This window comes from Lampetra fluviatilis, chromosome 8 (assembly GCF_964198595.1).
Source record: "Lampetra fluviatilis chromosome 8, kcLamFluv1.1, whole genome shotgun sequence".
Classification (NCBI taxonomy): domain Eukaryota; kingdom Metazoa; phylum Chordata; class Hyperoartia; order Petromyzontiformes; family Petromyzontidae; genus Lampetra; species Lampetra fluviatilis.
In genome coordinates, this window is record NC_136282.1 from 10173215 (window position 1) to 10194856 (window position 21642).

At 41.1% G+C, this 21642-nt stretch overlaps 1 protein-coding gene across 1 annotated transcript; it reads left to right on the top strand.

Annotated features, from left to right (window-relative positions):
• The first annotated feature begins 3803 nt into the window (after positions 1-3803).
• Positions 3804-21050, top strand: LOC144933855 (protein mono-ADP-ribosyltransferase PARP12-like). The gene is made up of 16 exons (XM_078859068.1): positions 3804-4373; positions 6152-6287; positions 8251-8722; positions 8874-9011; positions 9386-9478; positions 9629-9760; positions 10210-10290; positions 10439-10585; positions 10793-10922; positions 11065-11227; positions 11882-12008; positions 13403-13499; positions 15503-15584; positions 18099-18232; positions 18407-18558; positions 18673-21050. The coding sequence occupies exons 1-16, from the start codon at positions 4045-4047 to the stop codon at positions 19125-19127; spliced, it is 2868 nt and encodes a 955-aa protein (XP_078715194.1). The 5' UTR covers positions 3804-4044; the 3' UTR covers positions 19128-21050.
• The last annotated feature ends 592 nt before the right edge of the window (positions 21051-21642 follow it).

Here is a 21642-nt window from a genome sequence, read left to right on the forward strand (position 1 = left end):
CGTCACTCACCTAGGGGGGGGGGGAAGTCAGATATTTGTGACGATGTGTGACGAGGGGGGGTGGGGGTTTGAGAAATGTGACGTCACATCAAAATGCGCAACTTTAAATAAGTATAGACAACACGTTGTACTTAATTAAATAGACTTTTTGATACATGTTTCTCCTACAACATCAGAGTGCAGCGGCACATTAAATACGCACTACAATGACAATAGTTTAAAGCGATTTGAAGCACGTTTTATTTTGGGGGGGCAGAGCTTTGTGACGTCATATTTGAGGGGGGATCTGACTTTTTGTGACGCCGTGTGACGAGGGGGGGGTCAAAAATTGCGTGACGTCATTTATGGACGGCCCCAAAGTAGAATTGCCAACTCGACACAACCTGTTATTAATAAGATACATTATAGTGTATATCTTATGGCCACTGATATTGCTTTCATTGCAGTATGATTGTATTTATTGATGTAATCAATGTTCAATACAGTGTTAAGCCACTCATATTTTTTCATTGAAGTTGTGAAAACATACTATGCAAAGACCACGCCATTGTTAATGCATATAGTATACATTTTATTTTAAGCCAAATTGAAGCCAAATTGTTGAACCTGCCATTTGAACAAACAATACCATGATATTTTTTGCGGTAAAGTATATTTTTGAAACCACATCTTCTGATAGTTTATGTAAAGTTTGGATAAATTAAAGCTTATATTGTTTTGACTCTGCTGATTGTCAGTGTTTACGGAACCTTGAGTTTTGTGCTTGAGGCTGAAACCCATGTTGTGCTGTTATGCTGTGTGAAAACCTGTGTATGTGGTGATGGTTGCAAATTTTGTGTGAATTTGTGGGCAAAAAAAAACCCCTGCTTTATTCTCCTGTAAATTTTGCCATGTACTGTATTGTAACATAAAACCAGCTGTAAATAGGGGTGAATAGCGATAACATTTTGAAAGGTTTTATAGGCATTTTTGTAAACACTAGGGAGATAATCGGTATTTTGTGTAAGGAACAAATATCTGTTTTCTTTTCCTTGTTGCCGGTCATTGTGGAGGTGTTCTGTACTTGGAAATTTCAACAACTCTTTGGGGGGTGGGAAAAAACGATGGACATAATATACCTGTCGTAAATTATTCCGTGTTAAAAAATTAAATGCTATTTATTAATAATCTTGTGAGTTGTGACTTTCATTAAGGTGCATGCACCGATTGTTTTGGCTTTACCACATTGTGCAATGGACTGAAGGTTTACACAGGACAGTGAAACACCTTATCTACTACGGTCAAGGTAGGTACAATGTTCATGGAGATATAAATTCGCTGGTGAGCGGCATCATAATCCCATTACAATATCCGCGATAAAGAAATATAGTGTAATCCTGCCACGGAAACCCACCTTATCTGTGAAAATGGAGAATGGATGTCTCCCAACGATAATACGTTTTCACGAATTGATTCAGGACCTCGGATTCTCAGATGAGAGGAGTTATTACAGTCTACGCGGAAGTCTAGCTATTTAAAAACAGAGCAATCCTGGTAAGTTTGTCTTTGTAGTAAGTTTTGTAAATTGCCGAAATTAGAGTTTATGGTCAATTACCAGAGGTGGGACAAAGTCATTGTTATGCAAGTCCAAGTCGAGTCGCAAGTCATCAAATTCATGACTCGAGTCTGACTCGAGTCCAAGTCACATGACTCGAGTCCACATCTCATAGGTGGGACAAAGTCATTGTTATGCAAGTCCAAGTCGAGTCGCAAGTCATCAAATTCATGACTCGAGTCTGACTCGAGTCCAAGTCACATGACTCGAGTCCACATCTCAGAGGTGGGACAAAGTCATTGTTATGCAAGTCCAAGTCGAGTCGCAAGTCATCAAATTCATGACTCGAGTCTGACTCGAGTCCAAGTCACATGACTCGAGTCCACACCTCTGTCAATTACAGTAGATTGTGGGAGAGTCACTTTGTGCACGTACAGCCTGTAATCAATCCACTGCTGCTGGATAAAGGTCTCCCCGCACGTCGTGAGCCTTGTCAACCACGCTGGTCAATACAGATTAGCACGGTTAGCTACGTAGGTTGCGAACTAAGTTCAACATACGGTGCATATACTCAACATGAAAGCCTTCCAGAAAAAAACACCGTATTTCAACGCTGTGTGCAAAAATCCCAGTGGGATGTAAGTCAAACAATAACAACCATAAGACAATTTTGATTAAAGTTATCAGGCTAACTCTGTACTACAACAAACAAAACACGAAGCATAGACATGCACACGCTGGGCACACAGACGACACAAACGCCCATACGGTGCAAGTGGCATTTGAGGACGAGGACCTTCATCATCAGCAGATCGTCAGTGATATCATCACCCTGGTATGCACGGATTCCCCGCGTACGCCGTAGTGACGAACCTGGCACTAAAAATAGACACTCAACTCTCCTCGTTAACAACACCGCCTTGAAATAAAATATATAATCTACGACGTTTCGGGAAATGGTCATTCACGTGCTTATGAAGGGCGCATGAAGGATCATTACCCGAAACGTCGACGATTGTATGTGTTTTCCTTCAAAGGCCACGGTGTTATTGACAATCGAGTGTGTTGTGAATCGTCAGAACGTGAAGCTGCCTCCATTCAGTTATTACCGCAGAACGATCTCCCCGCAAAGCAACGTGGCGCGAAACGTCAGACATTCCAAAACAACACGCGGTGCGCTATCCAAATCCGAAACACACACACCGCCGGAGAGTTAGTATGCATTGTATTTATAACAGCCAAACATTTACACAACCATTAATCTTCGAGTCTTAAAAGCGAAGGGTACACGGGAGGAGAATTCACATTTTGGCATCTATAGACGCCGATGTTCGATCTATCTTGCTGGATGTGTCCGTGCTTCGTGGAACAAGGATAAGTGGCCGCCCATAAATGACGTCACGCACCTGGGGGGGGAGGGGTCAGACATTTGTGACGATGTGTGACGAGGGGGGGGGGTTGAGAAATGTGACGTCACATCAAAATGCGCAACTTTAAATAAATATGGACAACACGTTCTACTTAATTAAATAGACTTTAAAATAATCTCCTACAACATCAGAGTGCAGCACCACATTAAATACGCACTACAATGACAATAGTTGAAAGCGATTTGAAGCATGTTTTATTTTGGGGGGGGCAGAGCTTTGTGACGTCATATTTCAGGGGGGTCTGACTTTTTGTGACGTCGTGTGACGAAGGGGAGGGGGGGTCAACAATCGTCCAAAATCGCGTGACGTCATTTATGGACGGCCCCTATCTCAAATTTCCCTGTACAAGAATACGGGTTGACACGGTACGATGATGCACTCGATTCAAAGTATTACAACTAATTCTAGATTTGAAGCTTTCGTGACGGCAAGGATTCATACTCTTAGGTTATTTCGGTAAAGTCACGTAGGTAAAAAAATAAAAGAAATAATAATAGAATAATTATTTTATTTCTATTATTATTTATATTATTTTTAATATTTATTTTTCATTATGTATTGTTACCTACGTGACTTTACCGAAAAAACCTAAGAGTATTACAACTAATCTTTGAAACGTTTTGCCCACCCCCCACGAAATGTCAATCGCACGTGGCCCGTGCCACTGCAACGAGAAGCGCGCAGCGCATTTCCCAAAAATGATGACACGGAGCGCGAGTTAAATCCGTACAGCGGATAAGCATCGGCGCCCACCCGCGGCCACGTAACGGCTCACACAGTGGGGGCGGACGGGCGCGGCGCGTATGCGCGCTGGGAATTTCAAAGCGGAACAGAGGGAGTTGTTTGTGAAGCATTTTATCCTTTTTTTCTCTCTCTGTGTTTTGCGTTCGCGGTCGCTTGCTATCCGGTGGCAGTCCCCCACTCCCCTCTCTATCGTTTTGCCCAAGTTCGCCGCACACAACCCGAATGACTGAATGGTTTCGGGTGGGTTGTTATCTTTTTAAAGTTAGTTTTCTGGACGTCGCCGTTCGACGGATGGGCGTCTCTCAATAACACAGCCGCCGCCGTCGTCGTGAAGAGATGTTCAGCGGCGCCGGGAAGCCGTTCGAGAGAGCGCTTACCATCCTACACGACAATGGCAGTGAGATGCACCCCTTATCGCTCGCCGGCGAGCTGGACATGCAGCTTGTGCAGCTTCTGCAGATGCTTCGCGACAATCCCGACCTGTTCGCATTCGTCGAGGGCAACGGGATCGAAGCGTCCGGGATGAGGTCCAACTCCACGGTGCTGGCCGTGACATCGCTGCGTCTTTGTGCCAAGTACCGGGATCCATCCGGCTGCCCCGAAGGGGACAGCTGCCAGAAGCTGCACATGTGCCGCTCCTACGTGCTGGGCAACTGCAAGTTCGGGTAATGTGGCCCCCATCCCCCTATCTCGGGTGGTCTGAACTCACTTACACGGCGCTCATCAACATGTTTCTACTCTTAGACGTGTTTATCCAGAGGTCTCAACCTCCCCAACGTGGGTTCTATCGAAGACCGGATCTAGCGGTGCTCGGATTTGGGGGGGGGGGGGCAGTTGAGTTATTGCGTGGGTCACGGTGATTGGTGATATAGGTAGTCCCCGACTTACGATGGGGATACGTTACGACTCCGTCGTAAGTCGGGGACTACCTGTATATACCACCCAAGCAAACCCTAACGCCGGCCCGAGGCATCTCCAGGAATCTCGTCAACAAGGGGTATCCGCTCTCGACGTCTCGTCTAAACGTCTCATCCATAGGGATTTCACATTCGAGGGTTTCCTGTAGATATCATACAAACAGCTGTTTCATCTCCACAGGGTAACACTTCCAGAAATCTCATTCACAGGGTTCTCACCTCCAAGGATCTCCACCCCACCAACACAGGGGTTATCTCCAGATGTCTCATCCATAGGGTGCCTCGCCTACTTTGGGCTTCCCTGCAGAGGTCACACTTTCAGGGACGTCGTTGATCAAAGTCTCATCCTCCTGAGACCTCCGAACAGGGGCCACACTTTATGAGGACTGGCCTCCAGGATTCTCGCCTCCAGAGGTATAACCCAAAGGGATCTTGCCAAAAGCCATCTCACCACTGGCGGAACCAGTGGTGGGTGGGGTGGCACGTGCCCCCCCCCCAATGATCCAATCGAAATCCCTAATTTCGATCGGATCATTGGGGTTTATTAGTAATAAATCGGCATTTTGCGACCCCCAATGCCACTGTGTCAGGAACTCTATGAGAAGATGAAATCCCTAATTTAGATCGGATCATTGGGGTTTATTAGTAATAAATCGGCATTTTGCGACCCCCAATGCCACTGTGTAGCATATTATTTTGTGCCAGGGACTCTATGAGATCATAGGACAATAGTCTGAGTCCATAATTGGCGATAAGTACGGGCAAAGCAGTTTTAAGTGACTCAGAATTGTGCGCAGTTGCGTATACAGTACACGGCTTCCCTGAAGGCAAACATCTTCAGCGAGCGCGATGCCGATCACACAACGCGGTTCGAATTCGACCTTCGATCGATGGCTGCGCCATCGCCGCACACACCTCGAATAAAAAGCAAGGGACAAGTCCTTACTAACAACTACTGTAACATTTTTCATTGCTGGAGGGGTTGCCCCTCCCTACCTGAAAATCCTGGCTCCGCCATTGCATCTCACCCACATAAGCCTCAACAGCAGGGCCCTTTTCTTATCTACACGGGTCTCAGCTCCAGTAGTCTCACCTCCACAGATTAGTTTTTCGATCCTACGGTGGCATCACCTTTGTTAGATATCACCGACAGAGGTCTCAACAACGGACCTGACCTAATCACACGTGACTTCAGGTGATCTCACCCCCAACGTTCTCACTGTCAGAGGTTTCAATTTCAAGAGTTACGCCTTGATGGATCCTAAACCCAAAGGTTTCATTATGTAGACATTTAATTTGAAGGAGTCTCACCTTTAATAGGTAAATCCTGATTTACGTGGGCCCATGAGTGTTATAAAGCATGATCTTCATCAATGCATAATTATATAAAACATTACATACAACCCTTTCCTTAATTTTTTGGTTAATAAAAAGTTAAGTTGTAAATTTAATTATACAATAGAGTAATGTGACAGTGGCTGTTGTATAAATGTGTGTTTTTTTTCTATTTCCTTATTCTCATGTAGGCCTCGATGCAGATTTTCACATGATTTCAGGGATGAACACAATCGTGACTTGTGTTATGAAAACAAAGTGGAGGGGCTTCCATTTGACAATATTCAAAAGCTGCTCTTACCAAATGACCCTTCTCTCCTCCCTCAGGTATTGTAGCTGCATTTTTCCACTTGCAGATCTATATGGGTGTGACTTTACAATAAAATGTATCGCTTTTTTTGGGGGGGGGGGGGGGTACTATGGTACTTGCATACACACACAAGTATATACATAGCCTCTGACTAAATTACCCAGAGTGCACTCAATCTTGTCAGGTCTCAGAAGCTAAGTAGGATTGAGCTTGGATAGTGCTTGGGTTGTGCTTGGATGGGTGACCACTCTGCACGTAGCTTCGTGAACAGGGAGCAATTTGTCATATTTCCAGTGGTGAGATAAAATAGACAGGGTTTTACCAGCCCACACAAACGAACGTGGTGAAGTATGGTCAGACAGTCTAGATGGCCAACATGTGAGAAGGCCTTTTTCCAATTATAGATCGCTAACTGAAAATGATAATTGAGCACATAACAGATGGCATTGCCGTAATGTATCATATGCACTTCGAAATAATGGAAATGCATTTTAACTTGGGAAGCTCCATTCAGTCTGAAGACTTTATAGCAGGGCCCTGCTACATTGGGATGTCTAGCCATTTCCACTAATGTTTGGCTTCTTATGGGATAAATCCAGAGAAAACCCACCACGTAAAAATATTTAAGAATGCATATGCTCTCTACTTCCATTTGCTGGTCACAACGGAGCCAGTTGCAACCCGACAAATGACATGGTATTTCCAAACAGGTTCCCAATCAAGTACGAAGCAGGCTCAACTTTGGCACTGCCAATTCAATCCCTGAGATAAAATTTGCAGAGCCAGGGAAATTCCTCCCCATCCTCATCAATTGCCCTAATCGAATTGTGGCCTGGTTGTGAGCAAATCCATGTTCGACACCCCCCCCCCCCCCGCCATTGACCAGAGTGGTGAAGAAATAAGATAGTTTTATTTATTTCAGCAGGAAGTGCCCAATTATCTGCGAGGCTCTATTTCAGACGTTATACAGTACATATTTGAGTTGCACAAGCATGGTTACATAGGTCGTGATACAGTCCATAAGGCGTGAGAGAAGCCACTATCCAGCAGTGGATTGACAAAACGGTGTGTACATGCACTTGAATACATTAATTCCAGCAATGTGAGCCGTTCGCATGCATATGGTGGGAGACTAATCGAATGGGTGTATTGAGGCCATAACTTTACATACCACGTATACACACCCCACACTCTTCTTGGGTCTTTCGGTAAAGTCACGTAGAAGGGAAATAGTAAAATAATAAAAATAAAACATAATAAAATTCAATTCTCACGACGTTTCGGCCACAACGCAAGCAGCCGTCCTCAGGTGAAGAACAGGTCTGTCGGAAAGACAGCGTCTGAATTTTTCCGACAGACCTGTTCTTCACCTGAGGACGGCTGCTTGCGTTGTGGCCGAAACGTCGTGAGTATTGAATTTTATTATGTTTTATTTTTATTATTTCCCTTCTCCGTGACTTTACCAAAAGAACCAAGAAGATGAATCCCTGCAGTCACGAAAGCTTTAAATCGAAAACACCCCACACTGTTGTAGGTGACTGCCGCAGTGCAATGAGGTGTATTTCAGAGATTTGTTTGTTGACAACCCAGTCTAGATATTTTCTTCGTATATTTTGTGGTTGTTTCTTGTCAAAATGTGTTGCTCACGTACTTTGGGTATTTCGTAATGGAATAGCTCTTTACACAGGTGTGTCGGTGACGTGATTTGTATAAATATATATTCAGTTGTAAGAATACGGTACACTGAAACTGTTAATTTGCGTTTATAACGAGATAATGCTGATGGAAATTGTGGATGAGAGTTGTCATCCATACCGTGCGCAGTACAGGTCATTAGAAGGTGTTCCTCAAGGGGGGAAACTAACTTTCATCAGTGAACACAATTTGCAGTAGGAGAGGGAACAAAATTTAACATGCATGTATTGTATTTTAATTGTCATGGTACAATGTGACAATAGAAATGCGTGTGTTTTTTTACAGATATGCAATACCTACAAGGTTGCGGGAGGTAATGAGTGTGAATTTAACGAGAAATGTACAAGGCTGCACCTGTGCAAACAGTTTGTTTTAGGCAGTTGTAAATTTGGGGACAATTGCCGACGCAATCATAACTTGAACGATCGAAAGATTCAAATATTGCTGCAGAAGTTCATGCTTACTGCCTACCCTAATGACGAGGTGCTGAAACTACTCTGGAAGAAGGAGCAAATTCACATTGCCACAAGGAGCAGTTCCACTTCTGTAAATACGAAATTTGACAAATTGAGTGACAAACCCTTCAGTTTTGACAAACCCTTCAGTTCTGTCAAACCCTACAGTTTTGACAAACCCTTCAGTTTTGACAAAGACCCAACCAGGGGCAGAGGAAGAGGCAGAGGAAGAGGCAGAGGGAGAGGAAGAGGAAGATCTCAACCTCCAAGCCATGTGGGTCGTCCGGTACTGGCCAGCACAGGTAAAGAATTGATTGTCACATGGTATTGTTTGTACATGAGACAATTGCTATATGACCTTGAATATTTTTAAAATACAACAAGTCATTGTTGTTTTTCAACACATCTGATAGCTGGGATAACTTCCTGACAATTTAAACTCTTTTGTTTCAGATGAGCAGCAAGCTGGTGCAACAGGTTACTCACCTTCAGTGGGCACTCCTAAGCATGGCAGTGATGGTGATACTGCAATGGAGAATGACAAGGACAATAGCTCTCTATTTCACCTCCTTTCTGAGTGCCATTTAAAAGGTGTGTTTTGATTACTGTTGTTTTTAACGTCACGCATAAAAGTAGCACAACATTGAAAATTACGCATCATCCAGTTTATTAACACTGTCTATTTTTAAAATGGTAAGACATTTTCTCAAGGCTTTATTTATGTGGGGTCAAATGCTGACGCAATCATAATGTCAACGATCCGAAAATGCAAATATTGCTGCAGAAGTTCATGCTTACTGACTAACATAATGCCATTATGCCAAAACTGCTCTGGAAGAAGGAGCAAATTCACATTGCCACAAGGAGCAGTTCCCTTTTGAAAATACGAAATATGACAATTTAAGTGAAAAGACTTGAGTTTGACAAACCCTACAGTTTTGATAAACCATACAATTTTGACAAAGACCCAACCAGGGGCAGAGGAGGAGGAAGAGATGGAGGAAGAGGAAGATCTCAACCCCCAAGCTATGTGGGTCGCCCGGTACCGCTCAGCACAGGTAAAGCATTGATTGTCACATGGTATTGTTTGTACATGAGACATTTGATATATGACCTTGAATATTTTTCAATACAATCAATCATTGTTGTTTTTCAACACATCTGATAGCTGGGATACCTTCCTGACTATTTAAATTATTTTGTTTCAGATGATCAGCAAGCTGGTGCAACAGGTTACTCACTTTCAATGGGTATTGCTCCGCATGGGAGTGATGGTGATACTGCAATGGAAAATAAGAACACAATGTCTTATCACCTCCTTTCTGAGTACCATTTAAAAGGTTTGTTTTGATTGCTATTTATTGTATTATCACCTCCTTTCTGAGTGCCATTTAAAAGGTTTGTTTTGATTGCTATTTATTGTTTTTACAGGAACACGTCAAAGTACCACAACATTTAAAATTATTCATCCAGTTGATTAATACTGGCTATTTGAAAATGGTAATACATTTTCTGAAAGTTTTATTTATGTGGGGTTAAATGCCGATGCAATGATAACTTGAACGATCGAAATATGCAATTATTGCTGCAGAAGTTCATGCTTGCTGCCTAACCTAATGACGTGGTGCTGAAACTACTCTGGAAGAAGGAGAAAATTCACATTGCCAGAAGGAGCAGTTCCCTTTTTAAAATACGAAATCTGACAATTTGAGTGAAAAGACTGAGTTTAAAAAACCCTAAAGTTTTGATAAAACATACAATTTTGACAAACTATTCAATTTTGACAAAGATCCAACCAGGGGAAGAGATGGAGGGAGAGGAAGATCCCAACCACCAAGCCATGTGGTTCGTCCAGTACCGCTCAGCACAGGTAAAAGCACTGATTGCCGTATGGTATTGTTGATACATAAGATATTTGTTACATGACCTTGTATATTTTTAAATAAATTATATTGTTATTTTTCAACACATCTGATAGCTGGGATAACTTTCTGACAATTTAAACTCTTTTGTTTCAGATAAGCAGCAAGCTGGTGCAACAGGTTACACACCTTCAGTGGGCACTCCTAAGCATGGCAGTGATGGTGATGGCGACACTGCAATGGAGAATGACAATGAAGAAGAGATCTGTCTATATCACCTCCTTTCTGAGTGCCAGTTTAAAGGTTTGTTTTGATTACTATTTATTGTTTTTAAAGGTACACATTTAAAATTACTCATCGTCCAATGTATTAATAAATCTATTTTAAAATGGCAAATCATTTTCTCAAAGCTTTATTTCATTGAAAATAGTAATAACAATGCATGCAATTAAAGTGTTTTTTTGTCACCTTCCCACCTGTGATACACAAACTATCCATTCACCCATGCAGAGCGTTGCCTTAAAAGCCATGCAAAGCTACCATATCGATGGCAGAAGAGGGGCAAATTAGCTCGCATATGGGAAGACATACCCGACATGGAGACGATTGAAAAGCAGTACTGTGACCCTACCAATGTCAGGTGATGCTTCATGTACCCGTTGTAAATATGCTGTTGTGAGTGTGATGATTGTACTCTTATATTGCAATGCTTATTGTTGTCCTAAATGCATCAAAGAAAATTAATACCTCCACCTCATGTACTGTGTGCTTTTCTGGAACAGCTGGAATTCTGTTGATTTTGTAAGAATGACTATGGATAACAATGCAGTGCGACGCCTTTCCACGGCAAATGCGGTTACCAAACCAGACAACTTCCTGCTTACCACAAAATGGATATGGTACTGGCAAGAAGATGTGGGGAAATGGATCACGTATGGATCACAGGTGTGCAAAGTCACTTGTCTGTGCTATTACACAACATCGAACACATTTAGGACAGTAAGCTGCAATTTGGAAAAAGAATATAGCAGATCATGAAAGGAGACAATGAGTAACTAGTTGAAGTCACAACAAGCATCAACCTGCATTATGTAGAGCTTATAACTCAAAATATAGAAGTGGTACAAGGATAAGCAATACACCAAAATTAAGCAAAAATAAATCCCTTTTTGCTAAATGAAAATTAGTTTTTTAAAGGGTGTGACCTGACCTGGACTAAGGGCAAATATGTTTAAAGGAGAGAACTAGCAGCTCGGTTACCTCCGCCGCACTGCCGAATCACAAAAGTTAATGAGTGACTATTGGAGACAACGCAAAGGGAGACGGTAGGAATTGCATCTTATTTATTTTCAAATTGCTGACATGGTTGCTATAGCAAGATGGTCCTGAAGGCACTGATGAAGTCATTTACATATGTCGAGTCATTTTAATTCAGATTGTGAGTGGGTGGTAAAGGAAGCAATTAATTGTAGCCTCCGTTTAAATGTTTTTTTTTAGGGCATGTAAAAAAATATTTTCTCCATACATTTGTGTTCATCATAACCATGCACATTTGTATTGCATTGGCGTTTTAAAGTTTTGTATTTTCTCTATGTGGAGGCCACCACAAATGAAAAGGCGAAATCTGAAGTTTCATCGGGAGATCTGGAGAAGGCCTATGAAAAGGACAAGAATGGAGGTTTGACGATTGTAGCTGGGCATTTCTTGTACCACATCAACTTTACAGGTTTGTTGATTTTTCAAGCACAATATCACCACAAATGCATTTTAAATGTCAAGCGCCAGGAGAAAGATACATAAGTACAATAATTATATTTCGCTCCAGATTCAATACAAATCTTGGATATGATCTAAATTGTATTGAATGACCACAAAATAGGATGTAATCATTTAAACAGAAACTTGGAAAGCAAGGTTACAAAAAACTGGTCATTGCTTTGTAAGGAAATCTTAAAGTATATTTTGAACCTGCTACTGGCATACACTGTTATTCCTTTAATAATGACGTGACATTCTCATTTTTCTACATCTATAAATCATTCCAGTGGCTGCCTAATATATGATTCATAATAATTTGATTCAGGAAGCTGGCGGAATATATCAAAGAAAATATTATTGTGTGCACCAGAGGTGGGACAAAGTCATTGTTATGCAAGTCCAAGTCGAGTCGCAAGTCATCAAATTCATGACTCGAGTCTGACTCGAGTCCAAGTCACATGACTCGAGTCCACATCTCATAGGTGGGACAAAGTCATTGTTATGCAAGTCCAAGTCGAGTCGCAAGTCATCAAATTCATGACTCGAGTCTGACTCGAGTCCAAGTCACATGACTCGAGTCCACACCTCTGGTGTGCACCAATATGTGCAACAGGTCATGTGGGAATTAACTTTTTTCATTTTGCATAGTGGAAAATAGGAAGCTGTTGTTACTATACTATAATCACCCAGAAATGTCTGTCTGTCCCGCGCGTAACGTCACTCCACATGAGGTCCCCCCCCACCATTAATATTCATGAGTGGGTGGATTTTTTGCACTAACGCAGAGGAAGAAAAGTCGATTCAAATATGACGTTTCTTTACAGAAAGTGATGGTAAAAAATAAATCTACGCAGCACAATGCTACATCCGTGCCTGACGTCACTGCAAAAGACCCCCCCCCCCCTTCATTAATATTCATTCCCGCGTGGAAAGTTACACTTACGCACAAGGTCACGCACTTCACATGCCGCACCCCTCCCCTCATTAATAATCATGAGTGGGTGACGTCACTCCACATGGGGCAACCCCCCCTCATTAATAATCATGAGCTGAACAATTTTTCTATTGAATATTTCAGATTTACTGCAATATACACCGGTCCTTGGACGGGCAAAAAAAGCTAGTACTTTAATGATTGCCTGGAAAGATGTAATTTAGTTAATATATAAGTTTGTTGTGTGTTTATGTCCCAAGTGGCATGTTCATATATTGTTCCAGCCGTTCTATTTTCAATAATGATTAAGTGAACTGTACCAGTCCCAGCATATTAACTTTCCTGAATGTTGTAAAACAGTTTGGGTACAAGGGTTAGGAGGTGTTTTCATCCAATGCGTTTGACCTTAGTGTTGTTTGTCATGACAGAAATGATGCAGACAAACATGACGGTGGGTACCAGGAGAGATGTGAGGAGGAGGCCTCTCTTCGTGTCAAGACGTGATGTGGAAGCAGCAAGAGAGCGGTATATACTTTACATTTAATTTATATTTTAAAAACAAATACAGCAAAGTATTAGCACCAGGTTATATTGCATCCATATGACCGAAATAAACATATTAAGACAAAAAGGGACCCCTTTAGGAAACAGTTAAGAAGCAATTGTAAGGAAAGGAAATGGGGATAAATAGAGTAGGAAGAGATAGAAAGAGTAGTACACACTTGAATATTAGAACCTTATGGTGGGACCCCGGGGTCCCATAAGCCCCTGGCTCTTGCATAAACATTAGATTATAATGTAAACAAAAACTTTGCTCTTTTTCACCAATGGGTTTGAAGGATGGTGGCAAGTGTTTGACTTGCATCCCACTGGGATGTTTGCACAGCGTTGGTGTACGGTGATTTTTTTCTGGAAGACTTGGCAGTTTTTTTCCTGGAATTTTCTGTTTGCGCAAAATCACTTTAAGATGTTTTCTTGTTCATGTTTTTGTTTTTTGTTTGTTTCGGTTGCACCCGATTCAAGAGCCGAATGGCTCACAGAACTATACCAAATAAATTGAAACTGGAAACTGAAGTGTTGTCTTGTTAAACTATGCCTTTAAAACTGAAAACTACTTACCTGCAGTACCTCTCTTTAAATACACTATTGAAAACATAATTTACACCCCTCAGTCAATCATCGTGTTTCTCAGTGTAGATTTGTGAACACACTTTGTAAACAGTACTTAAAATAGTACGCGCTGATCATATTGTAACAGTCGTTTATACCAATGTTACTCGACAGAATAGTGAGTTGCCGCTCCTCTTATCCGCATTGATACGAGCGGTATGTGGGGACTATGGCTTAACCGCAAAAAAACCCTATCTGCACAGATGCATACGGACAAGAGAAATATTATCAAACAGGAGGAATTAATGGTGCGATGCATGTAATCTGTTAAATATCTGCAGGTAATATGATTGCCATTGCTTGATCCTGGCTGCAGACATTTGTAGGTTACAAATAATAATGAAGATAAGAGAGCAGTTTCACTGTATTATGCATCCCGTTATGACAAATAAAGGACTTAAGTCGTGTAGGCAGTTTGAGCCGCTTTGGATAAGACTTATGATCCTGCCCATACCCGAGCATGGAGTGCATTCGCTTGTTCAGCTCTTCTGCGCATTTGTCCTCGCTGCGCTTGGACGACATGACAACAGAATGATCCGCGCCAGGTGGGTCGCAGAGTTTATGTGCCAAATTGTATTAATTAATTACGATTTTGACTTCCGTTTATTCGGGTCCCCGGGGTCCCGCCATAAGGTTCATTTGTACATCTTAAAAAATCCCTGCGGCTTGCATATAATTTTGGCTGAGTTGAGCTATTTTATGATAGAATTATACATGTTATATATACCGTGTTTTCCCGCATATAACCCGCGGGGTATACCACTTTTTACAAACAAAACAAGACCCTGCGGGATATATGGAGGTGCGGGCTATCTGAAATTTGTTTTACACAAAACGCTATTTTTGCGGGGTATATGCGTCTGCGGGTTATATGCGTATGCGGGCTATATGCGGGAAAATACGGTAGATTTATCAATGAGTGTACTTAATTGAAGTTCATAATATAGGTTTTTTTGGATTAGATCACGGAAATATAAATGTCTCGTTAAACCTGCCACCACCCGACACAGCCAATTAGTAAGGTTTGTTCACGTAAACAGAACATGCCAATTCGTTACTAGTACAGCACACCGGTGTGTTGAAGAGCAAATCCACAACATTTACAATGCGAGTATGACGTTTCGCCAGTAATTGAAGTTATGTCATAATGCTATATTGGATTAAGGTAAATTATCACTTCAATATTGCATTGGAGTTATTTTTTTACGTACTAATATTTCTAATAAAGTTAAAATCCTATGTTACAATTGCACAAAATAGTAGATAATAGGATGGCCAATATTTTCATCGGATATTGATGAGTTTCATTGAAACAATTTTTGCTCTTTGCTGTTCTGCGCACAATTTTTCCCAATCAGGTATAAACATCTGCGCAGTGTTGGGGTGGACAATATTCCCACCCACTGGGACAGCGCTTCTCTCTCCGAAATCAGCACATCGGTAATGTGTGGCTTTTGGACTGAAAAACACTACTACCTTATTCCCCAGATTATAAGATCCGCTCCGATTAGCATGGTTGGCTATGTACGGTGCAAAAGAAGGTCTACATACGTACAAGTTATCCAAATTTGTTCACATCCACATACCAGATCATAAAATACACCTCTAACTTTTCCTTTAATATACAGGGGAAAAGAGCATGTCATAATCTGTATATGGTAATTTTTATGCCAAGCAGTGTACAATGTAAAAAATCATTTTTCAATGCTCTGTAAGTGCTATACCTACTATAATCACCCAGGAATGTCTGTCCTTAATGCTCTTGACATCACTCCACATCGACCAGCCCCCCTCAATAATAATCAGGAGCAGGTGACGTCCTCCAAATGGACACCCCCCCCCCCCCATTATTATGACCTACTATAATGAGCCAAGAATGTCTGTGTGCAACGCTCGTGACGTCATTCAACGTCAACCAGCCCCCCTCATTAATAATCATGAACAGGTTATGTCCTCCACGTGGACCCCCCCCCCCCATTAATAATAATGAGCAGGTGACGTCACTCCATTTCGAACAGCCCCCCTCATTAATAATCATTATAAGGTGACGTCCTCCAAATGGACACCCCCCCCCCCCCATTAATAATAATTAGCGGCTGACGTCACTCCACATGGGGGGGGGGCGAGGCGCCTCCACCCCCCTCCTTGGCGTCAACTTACAACCCTCACTACAAAGGCAGAACCCTCACGTCACGCGATCTCCATAACGCTACTGAGACATAGAAGTAAAAAGGACGTCATGATGAACAAGAGATTATAAACTTAAAATTTAATAGGTCTGTGTCACCGCGCCCTTACAAATTGCACACGCATTAATGCAATATCACGTCGCGGTCTGCTTTTCGCTTGCAAGTTTCAGATTTACTGCAATACACCCGTCCTTGGTCGGGCAAAAGGCTAGTAGTGTGATATATTTGAATTGTTCATCTGAATGTTTTGCTCATTTGAAGGAAAGATATGAATCAATTCACGTAATGGCCCACCATATAAATTGAGTTCACAACAGTTACACTGGGGGTCCTGATTGTAGACGTTAAGATATGTTCCTCAAAATCTAAACTCGTTCCACGCTCTGGCCCACACCAGTAATCCCTATTCAAACACGCTCTGCTCTGCACATGCACCACAGCTTCTCTTGTTACGTCTGCCCGCTCCGACTTTAGTATTTACATTTTCTGGGACCTGTTACTCAGACATTTCTGTAGCTCCTTCAGATAAATGTATTATTAATCTTCGCTGGTAGGCCTCACAATTTTAATGTGCCATGTTGGCCAACGTTTGGCATGTTTTCCTTCTTCACGTGCTTGGGCCAGCATAAGATACTGGCTCAGCAGGGTTTGTGCTTCTGGAGGCCTTCGCATGAGTACTGATTTGCTATGACAAGAGCATGGCAGTAGCGATGCTCTCAGGCATCATGGTTTGCCTTGGCACGGCCTTTTAGAGAGGGAGATATTTCTAGATTTGAAGCTTACGTGACTGCAAGGATTCATACTCTTAGTTCTTTCGGTAAAGTCACGTAGGTAAAAAATGAAATTAAAATTAATAAATTAATAAAAAATAAAATGAAAATGAAATTAAAATTAATAAATTAATAAAAATAAAACAATACAATCACGACGTTTCGGAGGCAACACAAGTCTCCGTCATCAGGTGGGACCGTCACAGCCAGATTTGCTGCATCAAGTGAGGCAGGGATTCAAGATGCAAGCTCTTAAATACAAGTTGAGGGGGGAGGAGAGGGGGGGGGGGAGCTTATCAGAATGTGGTAGCCAATGAATGGAACGTATCGGGAGGGGGGGGGGCTAAAAGAAGGCACGAAGTGCTACGTAGAGGGAGATATGTGAGCTTCTGATGTGAGCAGAGGAAAATCAGGTCTTCCTCACAGCCAAGCATCTCGTTAAGATCCAGAATACCACACTTAGACCTATGGAATTGTATTTCCATGAAGATGTGTTTGTCAGCCTGATGAAAATATTTAAAAGAGAACAGGTTCAAATGTTGAGGACCATATCAATGGCTGCTTCAGGAAACCAAGCATAACTTTTGTGATGAAGGTTTCGTTTTGATTCTATAACTGTTTTAATAATTTCATTACAAATGGGTATCACTGAGATTTTATGGGAAGACTTCCTTCGATTTAGTGGATTATTATATTCAAATGTATTTTCATAAAGTTAAATGAAAGTACTAACGTGGTATTTTGTTCACTTGCTTGGATGATAAAGAATATATGTACTGTAATTCATTCTCATTCCACTGCTTTCCAATGGGAACTGTCTCAAATGTTGTGAAATGTGAATCTGCTGTGTAGACGTATGTGCACAGTATATGTTTAATGGAAGTCACTTGTGTTAATAACATAGAGCGAAACAATGAGGAGTTTGTCAATATATTCTTAAATCCAAAAGTATTTTTTTTATCTTACGCTGTTTGTATGTTTCGCTTTTTTTGTAGCTTGTTCATGTTGGGAAGTTGTCAGCAGAGTACAAGGAGGTGGAATCATTGTTCAGAAGCACAGTCGACCAGTCTTTTGCTATCATCAGCATAAAAAGAGTTCAGAACTTGGAGCTGTGGGATGCTTTCCAGAGGTACGTTGTTAAAGGCTTTCAAGTATTTAAAAAAGCAAAATAACTAAAAGACCAGAGTGCAACCAAAAATAAAAACATCTCAAACTTCAAAATTCATGCTTGTTGACATATAGACATCTTAGTATGTTAATGAATATAATTGAAAACTAATTTAGTATGATTTTGGCCTATCAGGAAGCGTGAGTGGATGCGGAAGAAGAATGGTGGGATTAAGTTGGAGGAGCGCAAGCTCTTCCATGGCACAAGCCCTGAAATGGTGACAGCCATCTGCCAGCAAAACTTTGACTGGCGACTGTGTGGCACCCATGGAACAGCCTACGGCAAAGGTACTACTTCAGTCTGCAAATGTGACTCTTTGCTTTTTTTAATATCACATACAAATTAAACAAAAAACCTAACCCATGCCAACATGCTTCATTGGGTTTTTTTTCTTGTTACAGGAAGTTATTTTGCACGTGATGCTTCTTATTCTCATCACTACGCTGTTGCAAGCATCAAGAAAGCACAGCCACCGGTAAAAGTACAGGTGCCAAATCAGACAAAGAAAGAGCCAGAAAAGGGTTTTCTTTCTACCATTTTAAAAGTATTTGGGGTTTCCATTTCAGATGACTCGACAGCAAGCCCCTTAGTAAGCATCCCAGTACCAACTAGCATGCCTGTAAAAATGGTTATGTTTCTCGCACGAGTGCTGGTGGGCCGCTACACTCGAGGCGATTCCAGCTACCAGAGGCCTCCTGAGCTAAAAACGTCCGTTTCAACATCCGTAGGATCATCGGTGTCATCGTCGTTAGTTCTCTACGACAGCTGTGTAGACACCGAGGTCAATCCCAATATCTTTGTGGTGTTTGAGAAAGATCAGGTGTATCCGGAATATGTCATTGACTACACGTCCTAGATTAAAAAAGGCTGCTTTTTAGGACTAATATATCCAGCAAGAGGCACCTTTTGGAGTGAGTTGAGTAAAATGTGGTTTTGTCTATAATTGAGCATTTAATCATCATTTCAGTTAATCTAAGTACTAAAATGGAAACGTTTCTGATACTTTATTATATTTACATGTTATAATTAAAAAGTCAGTTAAGATCACTTCCATATGTAGTTTGAGTATTGATCAAATTTTAATCCTGTATTAGGAGCCTTGATAATCATTTTTTATCACTCAGTTATTGATGATGCTCTTGCTCAACTTAGTGACTTTTTTTACCAAATTCACCTGTAAAATATTTTAGTTGCCACACAGATGAGTGTGAAACAGCTAAATGATTATGCTTACTTAAATGTAATCAAATATTACCATTATTATGGAATACTTTTGCTCGTTAAACAAAACATTAAGGCATGTTTATTTTACGAGGTGAGTGTTTGTCATATACGTTTTTTTAATGCTTAAAATTATCTGGCCATTCAAATAATATTACAAGAGCCAACACAATAATGTTTTCTTGATTAAACACATTTTTGGGATGCATGTCAACACTACCAGTATGTATTGGACTGTAGGAGTTAAATTACCTTCATGCTCTATAAAATCACCATTGTATGTCTTTGTAACAGACAACCGATATTTAAAAGCTTTGAACTGCTTTTAGAGGTAAAGATCTAAGGGCAATATGAAGTCAAACTAAATATTTCGCTCCTGTAATTCAGGCCTGACCAGGACTAAATTATCCTTATGGCGGTACCCCGGGGTACCGAATGATACAAAATGGCCGAGGCAATTAAATATTTTATTTCTGGGACACTATTTTTTCCAGGGGTGTACTTAACTCCGCGACTGGGGTACCAATAAATCCGAAATCAGTGCTACTCTGCGATGTCAAAACGCCAAACAGCATAAAAAATCCGTTTTCGAAAAATTCAACTTTGAATAGTGCATCATGTACAGCTCATCGACATGAGTCGATTGCCGCATCGCCGACCATCGACAGACTAAAAATTACTGCATTAAGTTTATACTGTGGTTTTTGTGGAGCTGCCCAATAATTTTGAAATAAAGTGAAATATTGAAATCAATAAACATCAATGTAAGCTGACCACAACTCGGATATAAAGTGAATGTGCAGTGGTATTGGTGTATACGATATTGAATAGGAAGGATTTTCATTTATTCAGTGCTTAAATGCCATAAATATCAAAGAATGTTGCTTGAAAAACGTCCATGAGAGAATAGAATATCGAGGCAAAAAGGGAAAAGAGGAATGGGAAAAAAGAAAAAAAATAACTTCAAGAACATCACAAATGAAGGGATAAACGATTAACTGTACAGACACACTGGGTCACAACGGTCAACGTAAACCTGAGCATCAGGAGACGACAGGACAAAATAGCCAACCCAGTCCACCAGCCAGTAACCTAATCGGCATCATCCATCCTTGCCAAACCAAGGATGAATCCCACAGCTCCCAAAAAAGCCAGAAACCCCTTTCCAATACTATTATAACAGGCCCGTTTTTTTATGTTTACGTGTTAAGCTTTTAAGAATATATTGTTTTAAGCTAATCTTTTGCACAATTGTGTGAATAATCTTTTGTCAATCTGCTGCTGAATGAAGGCCTCCCCATACGGTGTTATTCATGGGGAGGCCTTCATCTGGCACTGGATTGCCAAAGAGTGTTTATGATGACTACATTTTATGTACATTACACGGATTTTATGTATTATTTTGAATTTTTTAAGAAATATATTTTGGTCCTGAGATTTTTGCAAACTTGGAATTGTCATGTAATCGTTCTCAATGAATGTTGCTACAATTGTAAATTTAAGATAATGTGGAACAAAAAATAAACCCATACATTTTGGGAATCTGTTCGTATTTGCATAAGCGAATGCAGTAAACCAAAATACAGATACAATGGTTTACTTGCCTGTGTATTTTTTGTGATTATTTTGAGTGTTTTCTTGCTAGTTATGACATTTATAGAGAATGCAATACATGTAGGGGGTGTGGGTTGCAAGCATATCATCTTAACCCACGAAAATCTAGAGACCCAGTGGGCTCATGGAAGTATTTACCCTTGATATTAGAACACTCTTTGAATTGAGCTACTTTATGTAGACTAAAGCCGTCGCCACTAATTTACAATTGAGCTGTAAGATTTCCATAGGAATTCTTACAATGTGAGTTTTTTTTCTTGTCGCATTGCATATTTCAGAACATGTGAAGTGTCGCCCCAGATAGTGATGCGTCAATCTTGTGGCAACCACACAGCCCTCTCATAATCTCGTTTTCAGTTTTAAATACTGTATGTTACGAGTTCAACAGCACGATAACGCAACACGGGCTGTCGTATCTGACTCCGGCACACTAACTGAATCAAGCACACACAGAGCTTTCTCTGGACACTACTAATTACACTGTTTTGGCTCTGATCGTGTAAGCCAGATTATTCTTTCGCACTCTGTTGCACATA